This window comes from Mastigoproctus giganteus, chromosome 14 (genome assembly GCF_048544385.1).
Source record: "Mastigoproctus giganteus isolate SK-2022 chromosome 14, ASM4854438v1, whole genome shotgun sequence".
Classification (NCBI taxonomy): domain Eukaryota; kingdom Metazoa; phylum Arthropoda; class Arachnida; order Uropygi; family Thelyphonidae; genus Mastigoproctus; species Mastigoproctus giganteus.
The window spans coordinates 121,457,469-121,477,372 of record NC_143588.1 but is presented as its reverse complement, the minus strand read 5'-3'; the positions used below and the strand labels follow the sequence as shown (position 1 = coordinate 121,477,372).

Below are 19,904 nucleotides of genomic sequence, written 5' to 3'. Positions count from 1 at the left end.
CTCCTCATAAGACTTCTGCCACCGTTATTGCCGCTTGTGCGCCTCCAGCGGCTTCTTATTGTCACGTGTCACTAAATAAAGCGCCCATTAGCGTCGACCGTGGTCATTATGTGGGAGGGCAGTTGACTATAGTAGCGTCATCGCCGGTCAAGTGACGGCATCGCACTGGTCAGCTCGTTTGTCTCCTTTCTGTTTCCGAATCAGGCTGATCTCGCGACCCCCTTACGCGCCCACTATTCCGACAACATCACCCAGTGGGTGGGTTCACGTCCCCATTTTTTATTTTTTAAATTTTAATTAATAGTAGGATGTGAGTTAAGAGTCCTTCGACATTTCGGTTTCCTAATTTTCTCTTTTCTTTCTGTTTTCCAGGACAGACTACCCTGTAGGTGGAGCTATCATCGAAGCTGAACCCCCAACAGTCAACAGATGGAGCCCGGACAATTTGCCGAAGTCGGCAAGCACACGCCCTCCGCGTTCTATGGGGCACTTTCGAGTTCGATGTGCTTCCCGATGCCCCTCATGTACGGCCACATGAACACTTACCCCTTCCTGTCCGCCCCCTTCCTGCCGGTCCACCACTCCGTACTCCCCCAGCACGGCATGGGTCTCCAGGATGGTTCGCTGCTCGCCTCGTCCGGGGACCTGACCGGCGGCAACCAGGACTCGTTGAAGGAAGCGGAGGACCTGGGTTCGCGGGCCCTCGCCTATTTGCAGGGGAGGTACCAGAGCTCGAACAAATGCTTCTTGGCCAACAGGAAGACCCAGATGGGAAGCACGAAGTACGGACTCCCCACCGGCAGCGTGATGGAATTCGTCAACCAGAACTCGACGAACCTGAAGGAGAAGTTGGGCAGCACCCAGTCGGAGGAGACCCAACGGGATGGCCTCGGACACAGTTTGTCTCCGTCGGATCCGCTCAAAGAAAAAGATTGCTTTCTTCCAGTGCCCTCCGTGGAGGTCGACGACTTGGATTCGGACTTGAAGTGTGCACCTGAGGTCACTGCAAAAGGTAAGTCGTACCACTTCTTTGGTCCTTTGAGGTTTGATTAGAAATTGGGAAAGAGGTCACTTCACCGAAGGGGAGAACTGACATCTTTCAAATTATATTTTATTTTTCCTTAACGAAAGTGAACCAGGGGGCGCTGCTGAATCGAGCTCGCCCTTTTCTCCAACAATCCGCTCAAAAGAGCTTTCCTTCGTACAGTTTCAGACCTCCGCTGTCTTTTACGTTTTCTGCTATTTGTGACGTGTTTCAGAGGGCCCACCTCTGACGAGCTCCTAATTACACGAAAGAAGGGATGACGGATCTTTGACTTTTGCCGGGGAACACGACAGTTTGTGCGATTCAAGGTGCAGCGCAGCGGTCCTATTTCTACAGGGCTGCGAGTCACATTTTGTGCCCGACAGCGCCCCCTCTTAGAATCAACGATTTTGTTCGAGTTTATTCTTTTTCGCGTTTTTTTTTTTACATCCGGGTTTTCGTTCAGCAAGCGTTTCATGGCAGATTTATTCGTAAGAGGTTGCCAATGAGTGTGCGAGCACAAGTTTTTTTTATTTTTTTTTTTTGAGAGAGAATAATTTATTCATATTTTCTTTGCTTGCAGCGCCATCACGAAAAGGGCCCTCCAAACATCATCTGCTGTGGCAGGTGGGTGGGCAAATCTCCTTTCACAGAGCGCGAGGCTCATAGCTGCGAATTGGCTTAACTGAAAGGACAGCAGTTTGAACATCGCAGGATTATTCGACCGGGGCGCGAACACGCTACAGCATCCGATACTTCGTTTTTAGGCAGTGGGAGTTTAAAAATGCGCGTGTTTGTCTCTCACTTCCAACGCAAAATCACCGTTTGATGTGGATGAACGATAAAAACTATCGAGTGGTTCGCTTCCGCTATTAGGGGAGAATTGGGGATTGTTGTTGTGTACGAAAGGGGGGCAGAAGGAATAAAGCGAGGCCTGATTGGTTTTATAACACCGTTTACACTGACACGGGTCTCTTCTGTGAACACCTTCGAATGAGTCCCACTTGCAGCGTGTATTTATTGAGGGAAGTGCAATCAGATGTTATCCTCCCCACCCCAGCATCTGCATCCCGAAGATTTTATCGGAAGAGGTGGAGCGTGTTGTCTTTGGGGGGAATACGTGGCCATTTCCAGCGGGAAAAGTGGAACGAATCGGGAAGATCATTTCTCAGCTACCCCCGTCTTCAGTGTGGTCGGGCTGTCACCACTTTGACGCCTCTTCTGCGCGCAACTTCTTCCGTCGCGGGCCCCTTCAGACGCGCCTGTCTCGGATGATGCATGCGCACGATTAAAACGCGTAGTTTGATTTAAAAGGCCGCACCACTGGACACTCACCCCTCGCCAGTTCGGATTCTGAAGAAATACTGGCATTTGGGGCGATGCCAAAGGAGCCAAGGGAGGAGGGGGTGTTGACGGACGAACGAACATTTGCTTACGGACCGAGCAAAATGTCGCCACAACGGTCATCCCATTTCCACTCGAGCAGTTGAAAACAAACGAGTTTCCACACTCCGATGGCTGCCCACGACCCGATTTCACACCCTGTTGGGGTTCTCTCAGTTCCACTTCGATGGCCGCTGTAAAGTGGACCACCATCAGTCGCCGCATAAACGGGGCGTGTTCGAAATCGGAAGAAATCCGCACGCGCCTATTTAAGGTTAAAAAGAGGGGGGAAGCTGCCTGCTCGTGGTTTCTCTTTCTTCATCGACACAATTAGGAGTCAAAGTGCACAACCTCGTGATAAATAAATGTCTCCATCCACGAAAGGCGGCGTTCACATGTCCGCAACGACATTAGAGACATTCTGCCCTCGCCAAAAAGCGGAGATCGCCTTCCCCCCTCCCGACATTCAGCCCGTAGTCCGATATCCGGTTGCGCAAACCTGGCGATCGCCGAAAGATAATTCAAAATTTTCCGCCTCCCCCTCCCCTCCCTTCGCTCAGGCGGCATCGGAGAAGTGGACACCGAACTCGCCGAGTATTTTTCCCGTATCCCGGGATTGCACGGTCGGCCGCATATCGCTTTGTGGTCAGTGTGTGCGCGAGCCTTGTAATATAATCATGGCTCCGTCAATAGCGGCATATTTCTCGTGTTTCTTGGATGATTACGACGGCAGAGGTCGTGTGCATTGTGTTTCAACGACAGAGCGGAAGACTTATGACCAGGCGGGGGTTGTCTCCCTCTCTCTCTCTCTCCGACCTGTGCACAGTCCGTGCCCGTGAAACAATAAGCGAACAATCATAGATCAGAGCGACAGACAGCGCAGCCCGAGATGTACGCACGCACAGTTGGATTCTTTTGTGGGGGCGGAAGGGGGGCTCCCACTTCGGACTGGAAATCTATTAAAATACAAAGTTATCGTCAAATGAAACCGCTTCCATCCGAGCTTCTTACTTCGATTTGAACGTGGCTTTAAAGATTTATACTTGCGGGGTTCACCGGAGAGCCCCCCCCTTTCCACCCAGCCACACACACACACACACACACAGATGAGAGCTCGCAGTCGGACTACAAAGCAGCATCGGGAGGACCATTTCTCTGAAAATATTTGGAACTCCCCATTACGGGGGAATCGCCGAAGGGTTCTGCCCACATTTTACTTTTATGTGCGCGTTACGAAGGAGAGTGCTAGTTTCGGTGGTCGTCCCGTGTCCGATCTTAAAGCGGATCGTGTATTTGTTGTCGTACGAAATGTGTCATCTCGGAAGACAGCTTTACAATCTCCCCCAAATCGCGAATGAATGAATGAATGCCATCTCGCTTGAAGCGTCCTTCGAGTCGGAGTGGATGTTTCATTTCGTTCGCCAATCCAAAAGCGAGCCGATCCTCCCACACTTGCCCTTTCAACTTCCGTCATTTCTTTCGTTCCATAAGATCTCTGCTCGCAGCGAATCTGTGTTTATGACTTCAGAAAGCGCATCTGAAGAGTAAAAACTCCTTAGGGGACATTTGGATCATTATTGTGGCGGATTTTGGCGGAATGTTCGAATACAGAGGGCCATTTAACTCATATACGAAGCAAGCAATTAGAAAAGCTTTTTGAAAAACAACATCCTCCCAAAGATGATTGGGAAGCTGCCTCCATAATTGCGATTTCACAAAAATACGTTTAGCCACGAACAGAATTTGCGCGCTCACCTTGCTTTTTAATTTCGTAAAACTTTGCGAATAAATCGGAAAAAATAGAGATCCCGTCAGCAATTGCGCTCTAACACTCAAGTTGTCATACGATCTTCCATAGCGCTTCCCTTAATTGCCACTCTTCTGTGATATAAAATAAAGGAGCCCTCAAAGATACTTATCTAACATACCCGAACAGCCAAAGATTGTTTTGTGGAACTATACTGAACCAGTGCAGTTCCATCGTACCTAAATAGCATGATTACTACTACTAGTAATGGCAATCGTGCGAAAAAGCAACCTACAAACCCTCACCACCCAGAAAAAAGAGACCTATTTCACCTACTGAATCCCACAATAGCATGTACAGTTCTTCCTTGACTTTAAGTTATCAACTTCCACAACAAAAGATGGAAGTTTGTTCCACCAATCAACTACCCGCTGGCTAAAGGCAAATTTCGGCACATCTATTCTTCAACTGTCTTTCCTCAATTTGAATCTGTCCCCCCTCAGGTTCTTAATCTGAGCAAGAGGAAGAATCTCATTAGTATTCAGCGTGCACAATCCACTCAAGGCCTTATACATCTCAATGAGATCGCCTAGCAGGTGCCTAGTCTCCAAAACTTTCAATTTGCAGAACTTAAGCCTTTCTTGGTAAAAGCACCCCTTTGTTCCCCTCGCCAGTCTGGTTGCCCCTCTCTCTGTACTCATTCCAGCAACTCTACATCCTTCCTAAAATGAGGCCTCCACACTTTTACACAGTACTCAAGGTGTGGCCTGACCATTGCCTTATAAAAGGGGATAATCACCTCCTTATCTCTGCTAGAAAAATTCCTGTATATCATTGACAAGACACCATGAGCTACTCTTGCACAATGTCTGCACTGTTCAAAAACCTTCATACCTGATTGCATAATTACCCCCTGGGCTTTTTCATTCAAACTACCCTGATTGTAATGCCGTACAGCTCGTGCGTTAATCTGGGATTACTGCTTCCTATATGTAGTACATACTTTGTTTGTCAATGTTAAACTTCAACTGCCATTCTAACACTATCTATTTTTATGTCTTACCTTGATTACTGTCATTAACCATCCCTTCCACCTTTGTATCGTCTGCAAATTTAGACATTAACCCTGATATACCCACATCAATATCATTAATAAACAGAGGGAAAACAACAGTGGGCACAGGTCTAAACACTGCAGTACTCTACTAATAACGTTAGTTTATGAACAGCAGTGTCCATTGATTACTACTCTGTCTTCTCCCACTCAACCATTCTTTTATCCATTGCAGCAACTTGCCCTTGTTCCACGCTGCTCCAATTTGTAGAGTAGTCTTCCATGAGCAACAGCGTCAAAAGCTTTCCTAAAATCCAAGTATATCATATCAAGTATCGAATCAAATTTGTCAGACAAGACTTCCCCTTAACAAACCCATGCTGTGTCTGAACGCTAACAGCAGTCTTGTCTAGAAGATCCTGCAATGCATCTTTAACCAATGACTCCATCATTTCATCCGGAACAGGAGTTAAACTAACAGGTCTGTAATTGCTCGTGTCACCTTTCAATCCCCCTTTGTGAATTGGGGATACATTTTCACATCTCCAGTCAGTGGGGACCTCCCCTGAGTCCAAGGATGCTCTCATAACTATGGCTAAGGGTTTGCTTAGTTGCTTTGCCGCTTTCCTTAATATAATTGGATCTCATTGACCCCAGGGAGGTATTTTGTTTCAACCGTCAACAACTTCTCTTCCACTTTCCTTTCCACTAATCCAATATCATTTGTCATTCGTGAATGTTCATTTAAATAACCATTTCGTTTGTGTTCAACCTGAACAGGGTCGTCCACAGTTAATCTCTTCATATCTAAGGGGACTAATCCGATTGTATCCCTTACTTTTATTGTTTGTATAAGTAGAAAGTCTTCCACTTATCTTTAGCAGTGACTTTTCTCGTAATCTGCCTTCGCCTGCCTAATCTCCTTTGTGACTTCATTACAGATCAGCTTATATCTACCATGGGCTTCTGTGTCACCTGATAATTTATGTGCATCCCATGTATTTTTCTTCCCTGCCATATGTCTCATTAGTTCATCTGACATCCATTTAGGCCTGAACCTTAAACAATATTTCTTAATCGGTATGAAAAGCGTAGTAGCTTCCACAATTGGTTTCTTTAATGCTCCCCACTTAGAATTTGCTGTTGGTGACATCATCAGTTAGTCTCACTGTACAGAATCCCACATCGGTATACTGATGTGGGATAAAAAGACTAAGAGTATTACTCCCTCTGGTTTCCCCTCGAACATGCTGCTGTAGAAAACAGTCATCGAATAAATGCACAAAAGTCTTGCTAGTGTGCGAGTGACCAACCCACAAGTTCCAGTCAATATCTGGGAAGTTAAAATCCCCATTATAAGACATTCTGATTTACTGGCCCACTCTATTTCTCTGCACAATTGCTCATTATACTCCTCAGATTCATTGGTCCTATAACATACACCCACTCTCATTTTCCCTTTCCCAGTGCTTATGTCACACCAAACAGACTCATCACTGCATTCTCTACCAAAATCAATTGGATGCACTTCCTTAGATTTTATGTGTTTCTTAACTAATAGCATAACACCCCCTCCCTTCTTATCCTGTCTGTCCTTCCTGTACACATTGTACCCCCCATCCATTTCTGCATTCCTTATATCTGCGTGATACCACATCCCAACAAAATCCTTACAACGTGTACATTAGCGGATTTAACGAATACTTCAAATAATCTTAAAAGAATTAAAACACACCTTATTTTTTGACTTCGGGTTTACTTTAATTGTTAATGGAGAACTCCAACGCGCCTTGTTAAATAATAAATATTAAATTTTGTATTCCTCATACGTCAACTAATTCTTGTCTCAGTTTTATACCTGCCGTTGAAAAGTGCTCTCGAAAAGTACTTTCATCCCGAGTTGATCCGAAGTGAAAATGCAACGTCATCTTTAATGAGTGTCCACTGGTGATTATTTGGACGATGTAGTGAAAATTGATATATTCAAGGTGACGGATAATTGCAAAATCTTGCACCGCTCCGTTGACTTCTCTCTCTATTTATCGTTGGGTATTCGGATTCTGCAATGGCTCCTGGTTACTTACTGATGAAGGGCAAACAACCAGTGAATCAGACGTGGGATACACGCATAAACGACAACACTCAGCCAATTGAAAAGTCGACCTAAGCCAAGAAGTTTGATCATCACCACGACGTAGAAGAGGAGTGGTGAAGATCAAACCCCGGATGTTGAACCAGGCGTAAAAAAGGCCGGAAAAGACAAAATAAAACTTTAAAAACAAGACCAAAACTTTCCATTGAGTTGCATTCGGTTGAATTTAGGCAAAAGTGAAATAAGACGCTTGCGCGACATACTCATTATTAAAATACTGTATTATTGTACACGTCCTCGCGCACAAATACTGTATTTGTGCGCCAGTACGTGTATTCCTGCCGATTAGCCACTGCATCCAGGATGAAACACAAAGTTTTTCAGTAGAGTTGAGCCATCCCAAGAGCCAGTACTCAATCCAACGGACAGAATTTAATAAAAATAAAAACTTGCAATGTGAACCGGAGCAGATGATTAGCTTTGAAAACATAGATCGGAATAGGAAGGACACACTCGCAAATGTATGGGTCGGCAGGAGGGGAACCGTAATATCTTGTCTAGCAGCTGAGATGCCGCAGAAATATCCAAAAACAAAAATCTTTTTGTTTTTTATACAGTAGATTTGTTATCGATGTCCTTGGATGACTGAGTGAAAATGTTGCAGTAATCTGATAATCAAAGTGTATATGGTTTTACGATATACTAGATTATTACGCTTTCTTGGGAAATTCATCAAAAGCCTCGTTGAAATGCAGATGTGAAGGTTGTCTCTCGCATCCAAATTTTCCTTAACCTCGTCACACTGCTTCACCAGATTTGTTAGTCAAGATCTCTTTCTCTTCACGAAATCATGCCCACATCCATTTACGATGCCAATCTTGTCGAGATGGTTCTGTATTGAGGCTATCTTTAAAGGTGCATTCCATATTTTTTTCAACAAAAAGTAAAGCTCTTCTTCCCTTCAAAGCACTTCTTTGACTTCCTCCCTTATGAACTGAGAAGACGTTGGCAGTTCTCCAGTCCAAAGAAATAATCCCTGAAGCTCATTAACGTGAATAATTGTCGGTGCCATTTTTAGTATAACTGAATCACATTATCTCCTGTGGTCACCAAAGTGGCTTCACTAACAAAGATAGTCGCGAAACCCCTCTTTAGACCGCTCGATCGTCGAATATGCCACAATAACTTTGCCTTGCAAGTTATTTGTTTTACATTTGACAATGTTTGAAACTCTTTATGGTTCTTTTTCAAGGCTACGCTCGAGTCCTCTAGTGTTTTCGCAGAGCTACGAGACCATCGCGTCTCACGCGATTCTAAACTTGAAAATGAGCCTCAAAGTAGACTTGACACGTCACAAAATGCCCAGATAAATGAATTATTACGACGCATTTGCAAATAATTTGGACCAATTGAAATATTCGAATAATTCGAAAACCAACCCACAATCAGAAACATAAATGGTTAAAATTGTAGATATGCCCTTCCATTAACAGCTGGAAATCGCATCATCACCATCCTCCTCACTCTAGAAAACCACCATAACCAGGGCTTTGCCAGTATCGTGGCCATAACAATAATACACTTATGGGAAAAAGTTATGGTGTAGATTTTGCTCTATAATTTTGATGTGGAAGATGTTATGTCGAAAGAGGGTGCGCAGTTATGGGAAAAGTGCAACGTTGCTGAAATATGCAAATGAACATCCATAACAAGAAATATGATTGCACTTGACAGCAGCTGACTTCATAATTCGCGTAAGATTCCGGATGTTGGCCGGCGACTCAACCTTCTTGAAGGAATCACTCCAACGACGCCTTTGGGCCGCTGGACCATGTAGCGGCATCGAGACTTTCTTGTTATCCGTGCAGATTCAACCGAGGAAAGCGCGGTCTGATGATGCGGGACACGATGTTGAGCAAGTGCACGTGCTCTTTTGCATTCCCCAATTACTCTCACCATACGCGTAACTCCAGCTCTATCTACGAAGGGTGAGTGCAGGAACTGGACAGTTTCTCGACTGTTTTCTGCCAATGCAATAATTTATTAGGATCTGATGAGTGAAAGGCTGCCAAATTCCAAATACATTCCAATGGGATTTTCAAAAGAATTGTTTTGAATATAAAAATTATTAAATAATAACTGAAGAATTTTCATGCATAACTGAACGGTATCCCCACACGAACGCCTCTTTCGATACCACTTTTAACTATCGGGTTAAAAATACGCATAACAATACCCTCTTCGCTGCAGCAGTGCTTTTTAAGGTAATGTAATACCGAGGAAACTCGTGATGAAGACCCACCACAACAGGAAATCGATGCACTAAGCAGCGAGCCCACTCGTTGCTACGCAATACTTCAAATTCTTGAATTATTACACGCAAAAATTTCAGCCAGCCAGATTTCAGTGGAAATAACGCGTTATGCAAATTAGGTAACACGAAGTACAATAGTATTGTTCAATTTCTCCCGTTGTACAACAAACAGTATTTATTTATCGCTTAATTATGCCACCATACATCCAGTTGACTAATAAATGGCTTAAGAATTATGTTTCTTCGTGTAGTTTAAGAAACTAAGAATCGAATCAAGAATTTCATCAAAAAATCACGAGGGCTGATGCTGAGTGCGTGCCACCTTAATCTGCTTACTTCGCGATCACTCATTTCGATAGAATTGCATTTATCGTCAGGCAGAGGCATTCTGCGCATGTGCAAAATCTGATAACAAACATTCTGATTTGTAAATTAACACTGGGGGGGGGGGGCGGATGAAGCAAAAGTAAGATAGTACTACTTTATCCCTCGCCATTATATTGCCGTATCACTTATTTTCTGTTGTCACACACATGACGTATTTTTCTTCTTCTTTTTTTGATACAGTGAACCCAAACACAACGGGTATTAGAATCTACAATGCTCTTTACTACGCATGGGTTGAAGGTTGAGAAAGCAGATATTTGTTGACAACAGATTGAACTTTTGCAGATTGTAATTTTCAGAAAATACTAATGAAGGAAGGTTGTTCCGTGCAAATGTTTGTTGGAAGGTTGCAAACGTTGACATCAGAATGTTTGAAACAATAATACTACCAGGAGAGAGAGGTTTCATTGGAGAAGAGATCATCGCAGTTGAGATCTGATTTGCCCAGAGAACCCCTCTGAACATTTATTGTATACTTTGAAGGACTGTAAGCAACGAAAAGATCAAGCGTGTTGGCTGTTTGGTGAGGATTGTCTGGTGTTCTGGTAGTAAATGAACAATTTGTGTGAGGTCATTAGAAATTTCAAAAGCCTCGACATCTCGACCTGCTGGGTCTGTGTGACTAGAAAACGGAAGCCAGCTGAAGTGGCGAACCTTAAATTCGCCAAGGAAAATTACCTCACTGTTAGGAAAGTCAAAGTGAACAGTAGTTTGGACAATAGAGATGACTAGTGGCGTCCTTGTGGGGTAGACGCGCTTTTTTTTTTTTTTTTTTTTTTTTTTTTGGTGCTTGTTGCTTTCTGGTATCGGAGTAGTCAGAAACAATTAAATAATGGACCAAGACTTACTGAACAAGCCCCCCCCCTCCCCAGTCACTTCTGTCCTTCTGCACAGAGTTCTCTAGGTGGAAATGGGCATCACTGAAATTGATGCTGAGACCACGTGAAATGAAGGAGGAAACGTGTGGGAAGTTTTGTGGGTGGACACGTTGTTTGAAATAATTAAATTTTTGTACAGTATATGGTGGACACATGGCAAGATTATACCCAGCTGCTTGACATAACGTTGCCTTGGCAAAGTTCCCCCCCACCCATACACGCTACTCAGACTCCCTCTTGTCTGGCAGAGTAAGAGAGTGTAGATGTGTAATATCTTATATAGGGCGAGACTGGAACGTTCAAATCTGCCTTGGTGGACTGTGACCATACAGAAATCTGTAAAACGGACAGAAATGTACGTAATGGTGTTTGTGACCCACCTGGATGTGAGCCACGACTAAGCGTGAATCGTGGTGGACCTCAGTCATTATAATCATTGTCCTCCCTAAAGTTCGAAATCCGGCACCCACTGTAGATAATTACTAGTGAGTTCCAACACAAATCCCACATCCATAGCTGCCCAGAATAAGGGTACCAGCACAACAAAAAAAAGTATAGAAATGCCCGCACACATTTTGTACATATATATACAAAATGTTTATATTTTTGTATATATTTCGTATTATATGATTATATTGGCCTTCGGCGACACTGTTCGTAATAAAATATTGGTGAAAAACATTTTTTCCCATTAATTTCATCGAGCAGTGTACTTAATGCATTACGTTATTCACGAATTTAAATAGTTTCTCCAGGATCGATTTAAAATGCTTTAAATTAATTATTTTCAATTAATTATTTTCGTTGCTACGATATTACACGATTTAAAAGTTGAACTTTCCAGAATTATTATTCGTTAATCTTTTTCCCCGATTCATTTTTCTAATCATGATCAGCCTGAAACTGTTCAACTGAGTGCTCTTACTGGTTTTAAATGCAAAATCAAAATGTTGGCCTTGGATTATCGCAGTCCACCATTTCAAATAACCCTGGACTACCTGGAATCCTGAAATATCATACAGTGTATAAAAGCTGTACAGAGCAAACAGTCGTATATACGTATGACGTGTACCTTAATAATTGTGCATGAACTGGCTTGAACAAGGCAGTTCATTTCTTAAAGTTTGTTAATGTTTAATTTCAATTTAATTTCAGTTTAATTTCAATTTCTAAATTGCATACTTTTGTATGCAATAAAGAAATTAAAAAATTTCTTTATTGTAAAATGGGTTCAAATTCGTGTCAAAAAATATGACAGCGTAAAACGGGCTTTAAACAGTACAAAAACACGCGCACGAACACCGACATGAACAGTGGACCGGGGTTCAAGCCCGTGACTACTAAATACGATAAATATTTGTATTGACGATTTATTGTAAACTCTACTGACTTGGTTGTCGTGCCGGAGTATAAACAGAAAATTTATTTATTTATTAGTACTGTTGCACTACATGAATCGCATCAATTTCTCAGCTATGAGCAATCAGTGTGGCGCAGTAAAAACCAGCAGTGTTCGCTTGAGTTTCAGTTTCCAAGACTGCCTTGTTGTTTACAGCGTGGCATTTGTCAAACGTATTAGGGGAGACTACAAATTTGTTTATTTTTCCCCAATTAACTGATATGATTTTAATTTACGGTGAAGTCCATAAGCATCCCCTAGTTGCTGTTCTCAGTTAGGTCAAAATATTTCCCACAACTCGACGAATATCAAATCTTAGCATGATGGACAGATGACTTAGAGACGGATGCACTGAAACCATTCTTTTTAAGTATCTCCCGCCCCATGTACCAGAATGTTGTCAGGTGGTGTAGATGTTTCATCTGCAAGCATATGAAGTGGCAATTCATTACCAGCAATCCTCAGATCCATTTCCTGCACAAAGGGGTGCTGTCACAACATATCAATAAACACGGATCATTGACCGTATACTTGTAGGGTCGTTGGTGAGAAAAAGATCGAGGCCGTTAATAACAGTGGGATCTAGCGATAAGGGTGTTAGTTGTGAGGTTAGGAGTATTCTAGTAGGCAAATGAACAACATTTCCTTTCTCTGAAAGCCGACTTTCAGAGAAAGGAATGGAAACAGTTCCGAGTGATTTGGAGAGCCATGAGAAGGACGTGGACCACAAAAGGGTCTGCCTTCACCTTCCCAAATGACAATATATGTGGAAAGAGACCTGACGAATGCAGCATATACTCAGCAGAGTTGTATGCTATTGAATTAGCCTTGGGGCACCTTCAAACACACGATCACCAAAGGTGTATGGTGTATACAGACTCTCTAAGTATAGTGCAGGCTTTATCAGAGGTGAGATCCTAGCCATTCCTAACCCGGGTCCAGCAGATGTTACATTCGCTGATCAGCCAATAAAACCAGAAACAAAATCATTTTGCCATCTTACTTTTACCAAGCCCAAGAAATATCTCATTCCAGTATACTCCCCTCTCTTGATATTAAGTGTTCCAGTATACTCCCTTTATCTCTGACTACACACATTCAGAATCCAAAAAAAAAAAAAAAAAAAAAAAAGAAAGAAAGAAAGAAACCTTTTGAAAATGGCCTCAACAGAGAAACGCACGCAAATGTAAGTTGTCACATGGTATGATCATAAATTTCCGGTATCGGATAAATACTGTACTCTTTTCTGGGGCTTCTTAGTCGATTGGGTCATGGGAAAGACAGATGAACTTTCCAATTTTCAGAACGGTGCTAATGGTGGAGCATGTTTAATAGAGGTCACAATTGAGAAACCAAAGACGAAAGGACATTTCAAACCCTAGAAGGTGAACGGAGAGTGCACACTGTAAAAGGCGAATGAACATTAACTCTAAAAAGAAAGAAATCGAGTTCTCCAAGAACGAGTTCGCAGGATTTTAAAGCAAATCATGTGTCAGAATTGAAGGTCCAGTGTGCAGAAAATGATTGAAAATTTTGATTTAGGCAAACAAGGATCCGTTTCCAATTGAACTATGCGGCGGGAGGGGAAGTGCTTGGGATTTCGTAGTAGGGTGCCTATATGAAAGCGTGGCGTTAACGTCGTGAAGCCACACATCCAGACTGCCTCGTGTCCAATACTCAGTGGCCGGATGTAGTAGTAGTAGTAGTACTAGTAGTAGTGGCATGTGATGCAAGAAAGCATGTGTATGAGTTTATGCAGCATCAGCCAAAAAAAAAAAATCACACCATTCCCTCCAATGCTTGTCCAGTTCCTCCTTAAATTTATTCAACCTATCAACTTCCACAACGACAGATGGAAGTTTGTTCCAGCAATTAACCACCCGCTGGCTAAAGGCAAATTTCTGCACATCTATTCTACATCTGTCTTTTCTTAATTTGAATTTATGCCCCCTTAGGTTCGTAATCAGAACAAGTGGAAGGATCCCATCAGAATTCAGCGTGCTCAACCCATTCAAGGCCTTATATATACCTCAATCAGATCACCGCGCAGATCAGATCAGTGGCTGGAGACTAGATTACCTAGTCTCCAGCCACTGCAATTTGCAGAACTTAAGCCTCTCTTGGTAAGAGGATCCCTTCATTCTCCTCACCAATCTTGTTGCCCTTCTCTGTACACGCTCAAGCAAATCTACATCCTTCCTAAAATGAGGCCTCCAGACCTGTACGCAGTACTCAAGGCGTGGCCTGACCATTGCCTTATACAGAGGGACAATCACCTCCTTCTCCCTGCTAGAAAAATTCCTATATATCATTGACAAAACCCCATGACCTGCCCTGGCAGCCTGTCTGCATTGCTCAGAAAACTTCATATCTGACTGCACAATTACTCCCAGGTCTTTTTCATTTTCTACCACCTTAAGTGTAGTACCACACAGTTGGTACGTTTCTCTGGGGTTACTTCTTAGTCGATTGGGTCATGGGAAAGACAGATGAGCTTTCCAATTTTCAGAACGGTGCTAATGGTGGAGCATGTTTAATAGAGGTCACAATTGAGAAACCAAAGATGAAAGGACATTGCAAACCCTAGAAGGTGAACGGAGAGTGCAAACCCTATACCCTATGTGGTATAGGGTTTGTTCCGTTGGTATGGAATTCGGCCGCTTATATAGTTAAAAGTTCATGAATGTCTTCCCCTCGTATCAGAGAGATTTCCCCCTACTGCGTTTCATTTTCACCCAGATTGCGATGGATTCTTTCAAGAACAGAGCGCAACTATCCATCGTGCAAAAATCTTATCTGAATGATTCGCGGAACATTCGCAAGGTTTCCAACATCTACCCTGGTCACCTAATTCTCTATGGACCACTACACAGCAGCTGAAAAATATCTTGATGGAAGAATGGTCAAATTTGAAGCTGGACTGACTTAGACACCTAATCGGAATCACTGCCAGTATGGGCTGTATTTAGGGCAAAAGAGGACCTTACTAGATTTTGAATAAAGTTCGAATTTTTTACCCCGTGATTGGGTTTCTGTAGACACAACCCACGCCTGGTATGGTATGCTATTGGCTCCCCTACTGTCCAATTTTTGATGCACCCTGAATCCAGTTACCACTAAAGCTCTTTAATGAGAACTAGACCAGGATGATAGAGTGCATTCTGCTCTAGCGGACATGCAGGGACACGTTGCAATCCTGCAGGATGTTCAAAAACTTGTTATTATGTAAAGCATTTCCGTTTATAAGATGTAGGTTGAAGTCGCCCATAACGAAACAGCCATACTTGCTGGCTCAGTCAAGTTGCCTAAAGAGAGATCTTTGCCATATTCTTCAAAGAGCCATTTGGCCTGTAACACACCCCCACCACTAACTTCCCTTTACTGCGAGTCATTTCGCAGAACAGTCACTTAAAATCCGCTGGAACACTATGGCCATAGATGCCGATGCGCCAAAAAAAAAAAATCCCCAATCAACCAACCTTAATATCCGGAAAAGTTCTTGCCATCTTGAGACAATTTTTGGTTGTCGTTGTTATTGTTGTTCGGTTTTAGGAACATCGGCGACTAAGGCCATATTGCTCCGTGTATATTATCTGTAAATTGCGTGTCCTGCGGTCTATTTTCTGTTTTCTGGAGGAAAAACCATGTTATCCTCGCCTGAGACCGACTAACTGAGCCACATTGTGAAAAAGGCCCATAAAAATTCCTCCCGTTACCGACGGGACTCGAGATCAGGTCTTTTCTAACCGGATGTGGGGGATGACGGACCACTTGCAATCTCTCCGGAAGACAATGTTCATCGCATAACTAAACTTCGTGTGCCAGTAATCTTCCAGCTAATGGTACTGTACAGGGGTTAAGTGAAATAAATAAATTGACCCGATCAAAAACTCAAATTCATTTAATTTATTTACAATACTGCTGGCATTTACTGTACAGACAAATTGAATTGAGTTCTGTACGTTGTCTTTTGAACACCCCTCACACTTAGGTATAACTGATGGACCTGGATTGCTTGTGAATTCTTGCTGCAGTTTCCCTTTCTGCGCTTAGAGTACATCCTGCTTGATCCACTTATTAGATCCGCACCCGCAATAATCGGGTTCCAGACAAACCCCAGATTAATTGGAATAAGTGGGAAGGAAACTCGCCATGGGGAACAAAATTTTAAAAGAAGCTGAATGATTATTATTGTACCAGCATGTTAGAAAAAATACCAGGGGTGAGAATATTCATCATTATTCATGAATCAGATGATATCACAGGGCGTCAAGTACAGGGACCATTAGCTGGGAGTGACCAGGGAGCTTTAAGTTGCATGATGAAGAGAGAGAGAGAGAGAGAGAAGTAGCCGTTGTTAAAGGCAAATAAATGGGTTTAAATTTCAGGAAAGAACATTATGGTTACTGAAGGGGTACATGGCCTTCAACGGGAAAACAGTTCGCAGTGGCAGTGCGTTAGATTCATGGTATTACTTCAAATCTACAAAAGATTGTTTATCAAAGACCTCTCAAAACTAAAGGCAAGTCTCCCTAAACGTTCATGTATATGTACTCATCAACAGCAGTAATTGTGTCAGGGGCAGAGAGAATGAATCCAACCAATAAGTTTAAATATCCTGAGGCCGTAACTTTATTTATTTCGAATACATTTCCGGTCAGGATCCTTGGATTTGACTCGCTAATAGCACCCGGCCTTGACACTGACTAACTCAACATACCGAGAAAGAAATCCACGACTGCCGACAGCTGGTCTCGAACCCTCACATTTCACTCAGTACGCCTTGCGCTCTTGCTAAGATGGCTACAGGGGCCCCCAAAGGCCGTCAATGAACTCGGGAGAGAGGTTCTTTTGGATTGGAGAAGTACCAACATGTCGCCAATACATCAAGGTCGAAATGGGCGACTACAAACTGGTTAGTCTGACTTTCTTCTTCTTCTTTATTTGTAGGCTAAAAGGTGGGGGCGATGATAACAATTAAAATATAGGGACTCATACACAGAAGGGAAACACGGCACAGTTTGGTTAAGGGATAATCGCGTGTAACTAATTCAATTTTGACACAGTCTCTAATGAGTGATGTAGAAATAACTTCATATTGTTTATTTGGATTTCAGCGAGCATTTGACAGTCCCTCAAGAGAGGGTTACGGTGTAGACCACAACATCTTGGGACAAGATTCTGAAATGAATCGCAGCTTAGCTGAAAGAGTTTGTGATTTGAGGGAGGAGGTTGTGATTAATGATTACTCGTCAGATTGGGACGCTAGAAGTGGGGTTCAAGAGCGATCGATACCGGGATCACCGTTGTCAGATTTTTTTTAAATGACACTAGGGTTACTTGCCAGAGGACGTGATGTCGAAATTTTGCATCAAAATCAGCCCAAAGACCGACAACCCCCCCCCCCCCCCCCTTGGTGAGATGTGCAAAATTGTGACCGTAAGACGAAAGACTGATATACACTCCCACGTAAAAGCTTGGATTCAGTGTGCGCTAAGGATTTGATTGAGACTACATTATTATATCGGGTGGAAGATTTAAACAATTTATTACTTGAAATGCTGCAATTCTGAACGATTGAAACACCTCAATGGCAAACACTTAAACAATACAAATTATGTCAATATTAATCATCTAATTACGTTAAATAATTAATTAATTAAAGTTATAGAAATTATCGAGGGGGGTTACAGTTTGCTTGGTTTTAATTTGGGTTACAGACCAATTCTTCAATATCAGTTTGTAACTCAAGTTCTTTTTATATTAAACCTTACATTACCATAGCTAATTTTAAAAAAAATTAGCGAAAACTGTTGTGATTCCAAACGTTTAGGCGGTAGTGTACGTGGGATACAGTGATTTGCAAAGTCAGTCACCGTAGAGAACATTTGGTTGAGGTACACGAGGCTCTGAGGGGTGGAAATAAACTGAAATGGTGGAACTTTCGGTCTTTTAAATGATTGCAGAAATAGGGACCATAAATTCAAAATCCAAGGAAGAGGAGAGGTATAGACTGAATAATTAGAAAAATAGACTGAACAAAGAGCAGACAAACTACTTTTTTTTAGTTTCTTGGTTCCAAGACCCCAGGAAAAGTAGTTTAGCGCGTCTGTAAAAATTGTATGTGTCCTGTAGTCGATTTCTGGACGAAGCCACGTAACCCTCACTTGAGGCCGACTAACTCAGCCACATTGCCAAGAGGCCCGTAAAAATTCCTCGCACCATTGACTGGATTCCAATTCGGGTTTTTTCCACCTGGTGTATGGAGTACGATGATGATATCCACTGTGCTACACACACGAGGGTAGTGCAAGTTGATGGTTTATGCATGTCATTAATGGATTCATCTACATTTCGCAGTTAGCCTTGGTTGTTGGACTCTTCGGCTCAACCCAGAACATATGGTAATTGCTAAATTACACTGAATTATATATAGAAAATTTTAGAAATTTTCCATCTCCTGTTGTCAAGACAGATCTTCTTTGCGCGTCCATCTTGCCTTTGTCTTTTCCAGTGTTATCGACTGCAACTTCATCCTATAGATTATCACCTGGTGGGTTATTTTTTACTGACCTTGGTCGGTATGGTGGTGCGTAATGTCTGTAATGTAATCATCATAAGTTGCGATGATTGTGTTTGTATCAGCATGTTGGATGGTATTAGGGACACAAATATTTTATAGTTCATCAATGTTAACCGGCTGATATCACGGCGCTAACAGTACAGGGACCATTAGCAGGGAGTGATCACGGAGTTTTAAATTAATTTATCGATACTGAAATTTCAGGGGGTTTTTTTATTAGAAAAACTTTCAAGCTTAAGGGGAAAGTAAAGCTCCTCTAGCTGATGGCCCAGTACTTTTGAAGGAGACAGTAAGAGAGTGCGTTGAACCATTATGGTTAATTATGCAAACATCAGGACTCAGGAGAAGATTCCTTGGTTTGAAGAAATGCTAGGCTATCCCTATACATAAAGGCTGTTATAAAAGTGAAATGGGTAACCACCGATCGCTCAGGCTGACTTCAGTGGTACGGAAAATTTAGAGGCAATAATCAAGATCCGGGGACATTTAGATGGAATGAAATCATGAAGGAAATGGCATGGTTTTGGTAAAGGCAAAATCATATTTAACTTACCTGTTTAACTATTTCGACAGTCATTCATGAACCAGGTGTAAGAAATAATTTCGATTTTATTGGTTTTGGATATCAGCGAGACATTTGACTCGGTCCCGCTTGAGAAGTTAGTGTATAAGCTGGAACACGTTGAGATTACTGGAAAGATTCTAAGATGGATTGCAGGATGGCTGTAGGGCAGGAGAGTTTTGATCACCGGTCGTTCTTCAATTTGGGTCAACTTAAGAAGTGGGATTCTGCAAGAATTGGTACTGGGGACACTGCTGTTTCTGATTTTCATGAACGAAATCGACGAGAGATTTATAAAAATGGGCGTGAAGCCAATTTTTGCAGATTTTAATTAAATAACCACTCTTAGACCACGTCCGTTGACGTGTTTTGGAACTCCAGCATATTACGTAATAGACAAGTATTGCTGTAACCATAAAAAATTTCAGATCATCTCTTATTTGAGAGCCCATATGCTGAAGTTTCAGAACTATTACTTTCA

At 42.5% G+C, this 19,904-nt stretch overlaps 1 protein-coding gene across 1 annotated transcript in view; it reads left to right on the top strand.

The window, feature by feature from the left end:
- The first annotated feature begins 735 nt into the window (after nucleotides 1-735).
- Nucleotides 736-19,904, top strand: part of LOC150075696 (E3 ubiquitin-protein ligase RNF220-like) — a 79,086-nt gene continuing 59,917 nt past the window's right edge. Inside the window, exon 1 of the mRNA XM_090388835.1 lies at nucleotides 736-1,012. Within this exon, the coding sequence (XP_090244961.1) occupies nucleotides 769-1,012 (244 nt within the window). The 5' untranslated portion in view covers nucleotides 736-768. The remainder of the gene's footprint in view (nucleotides 1,013-19,904) is intronic.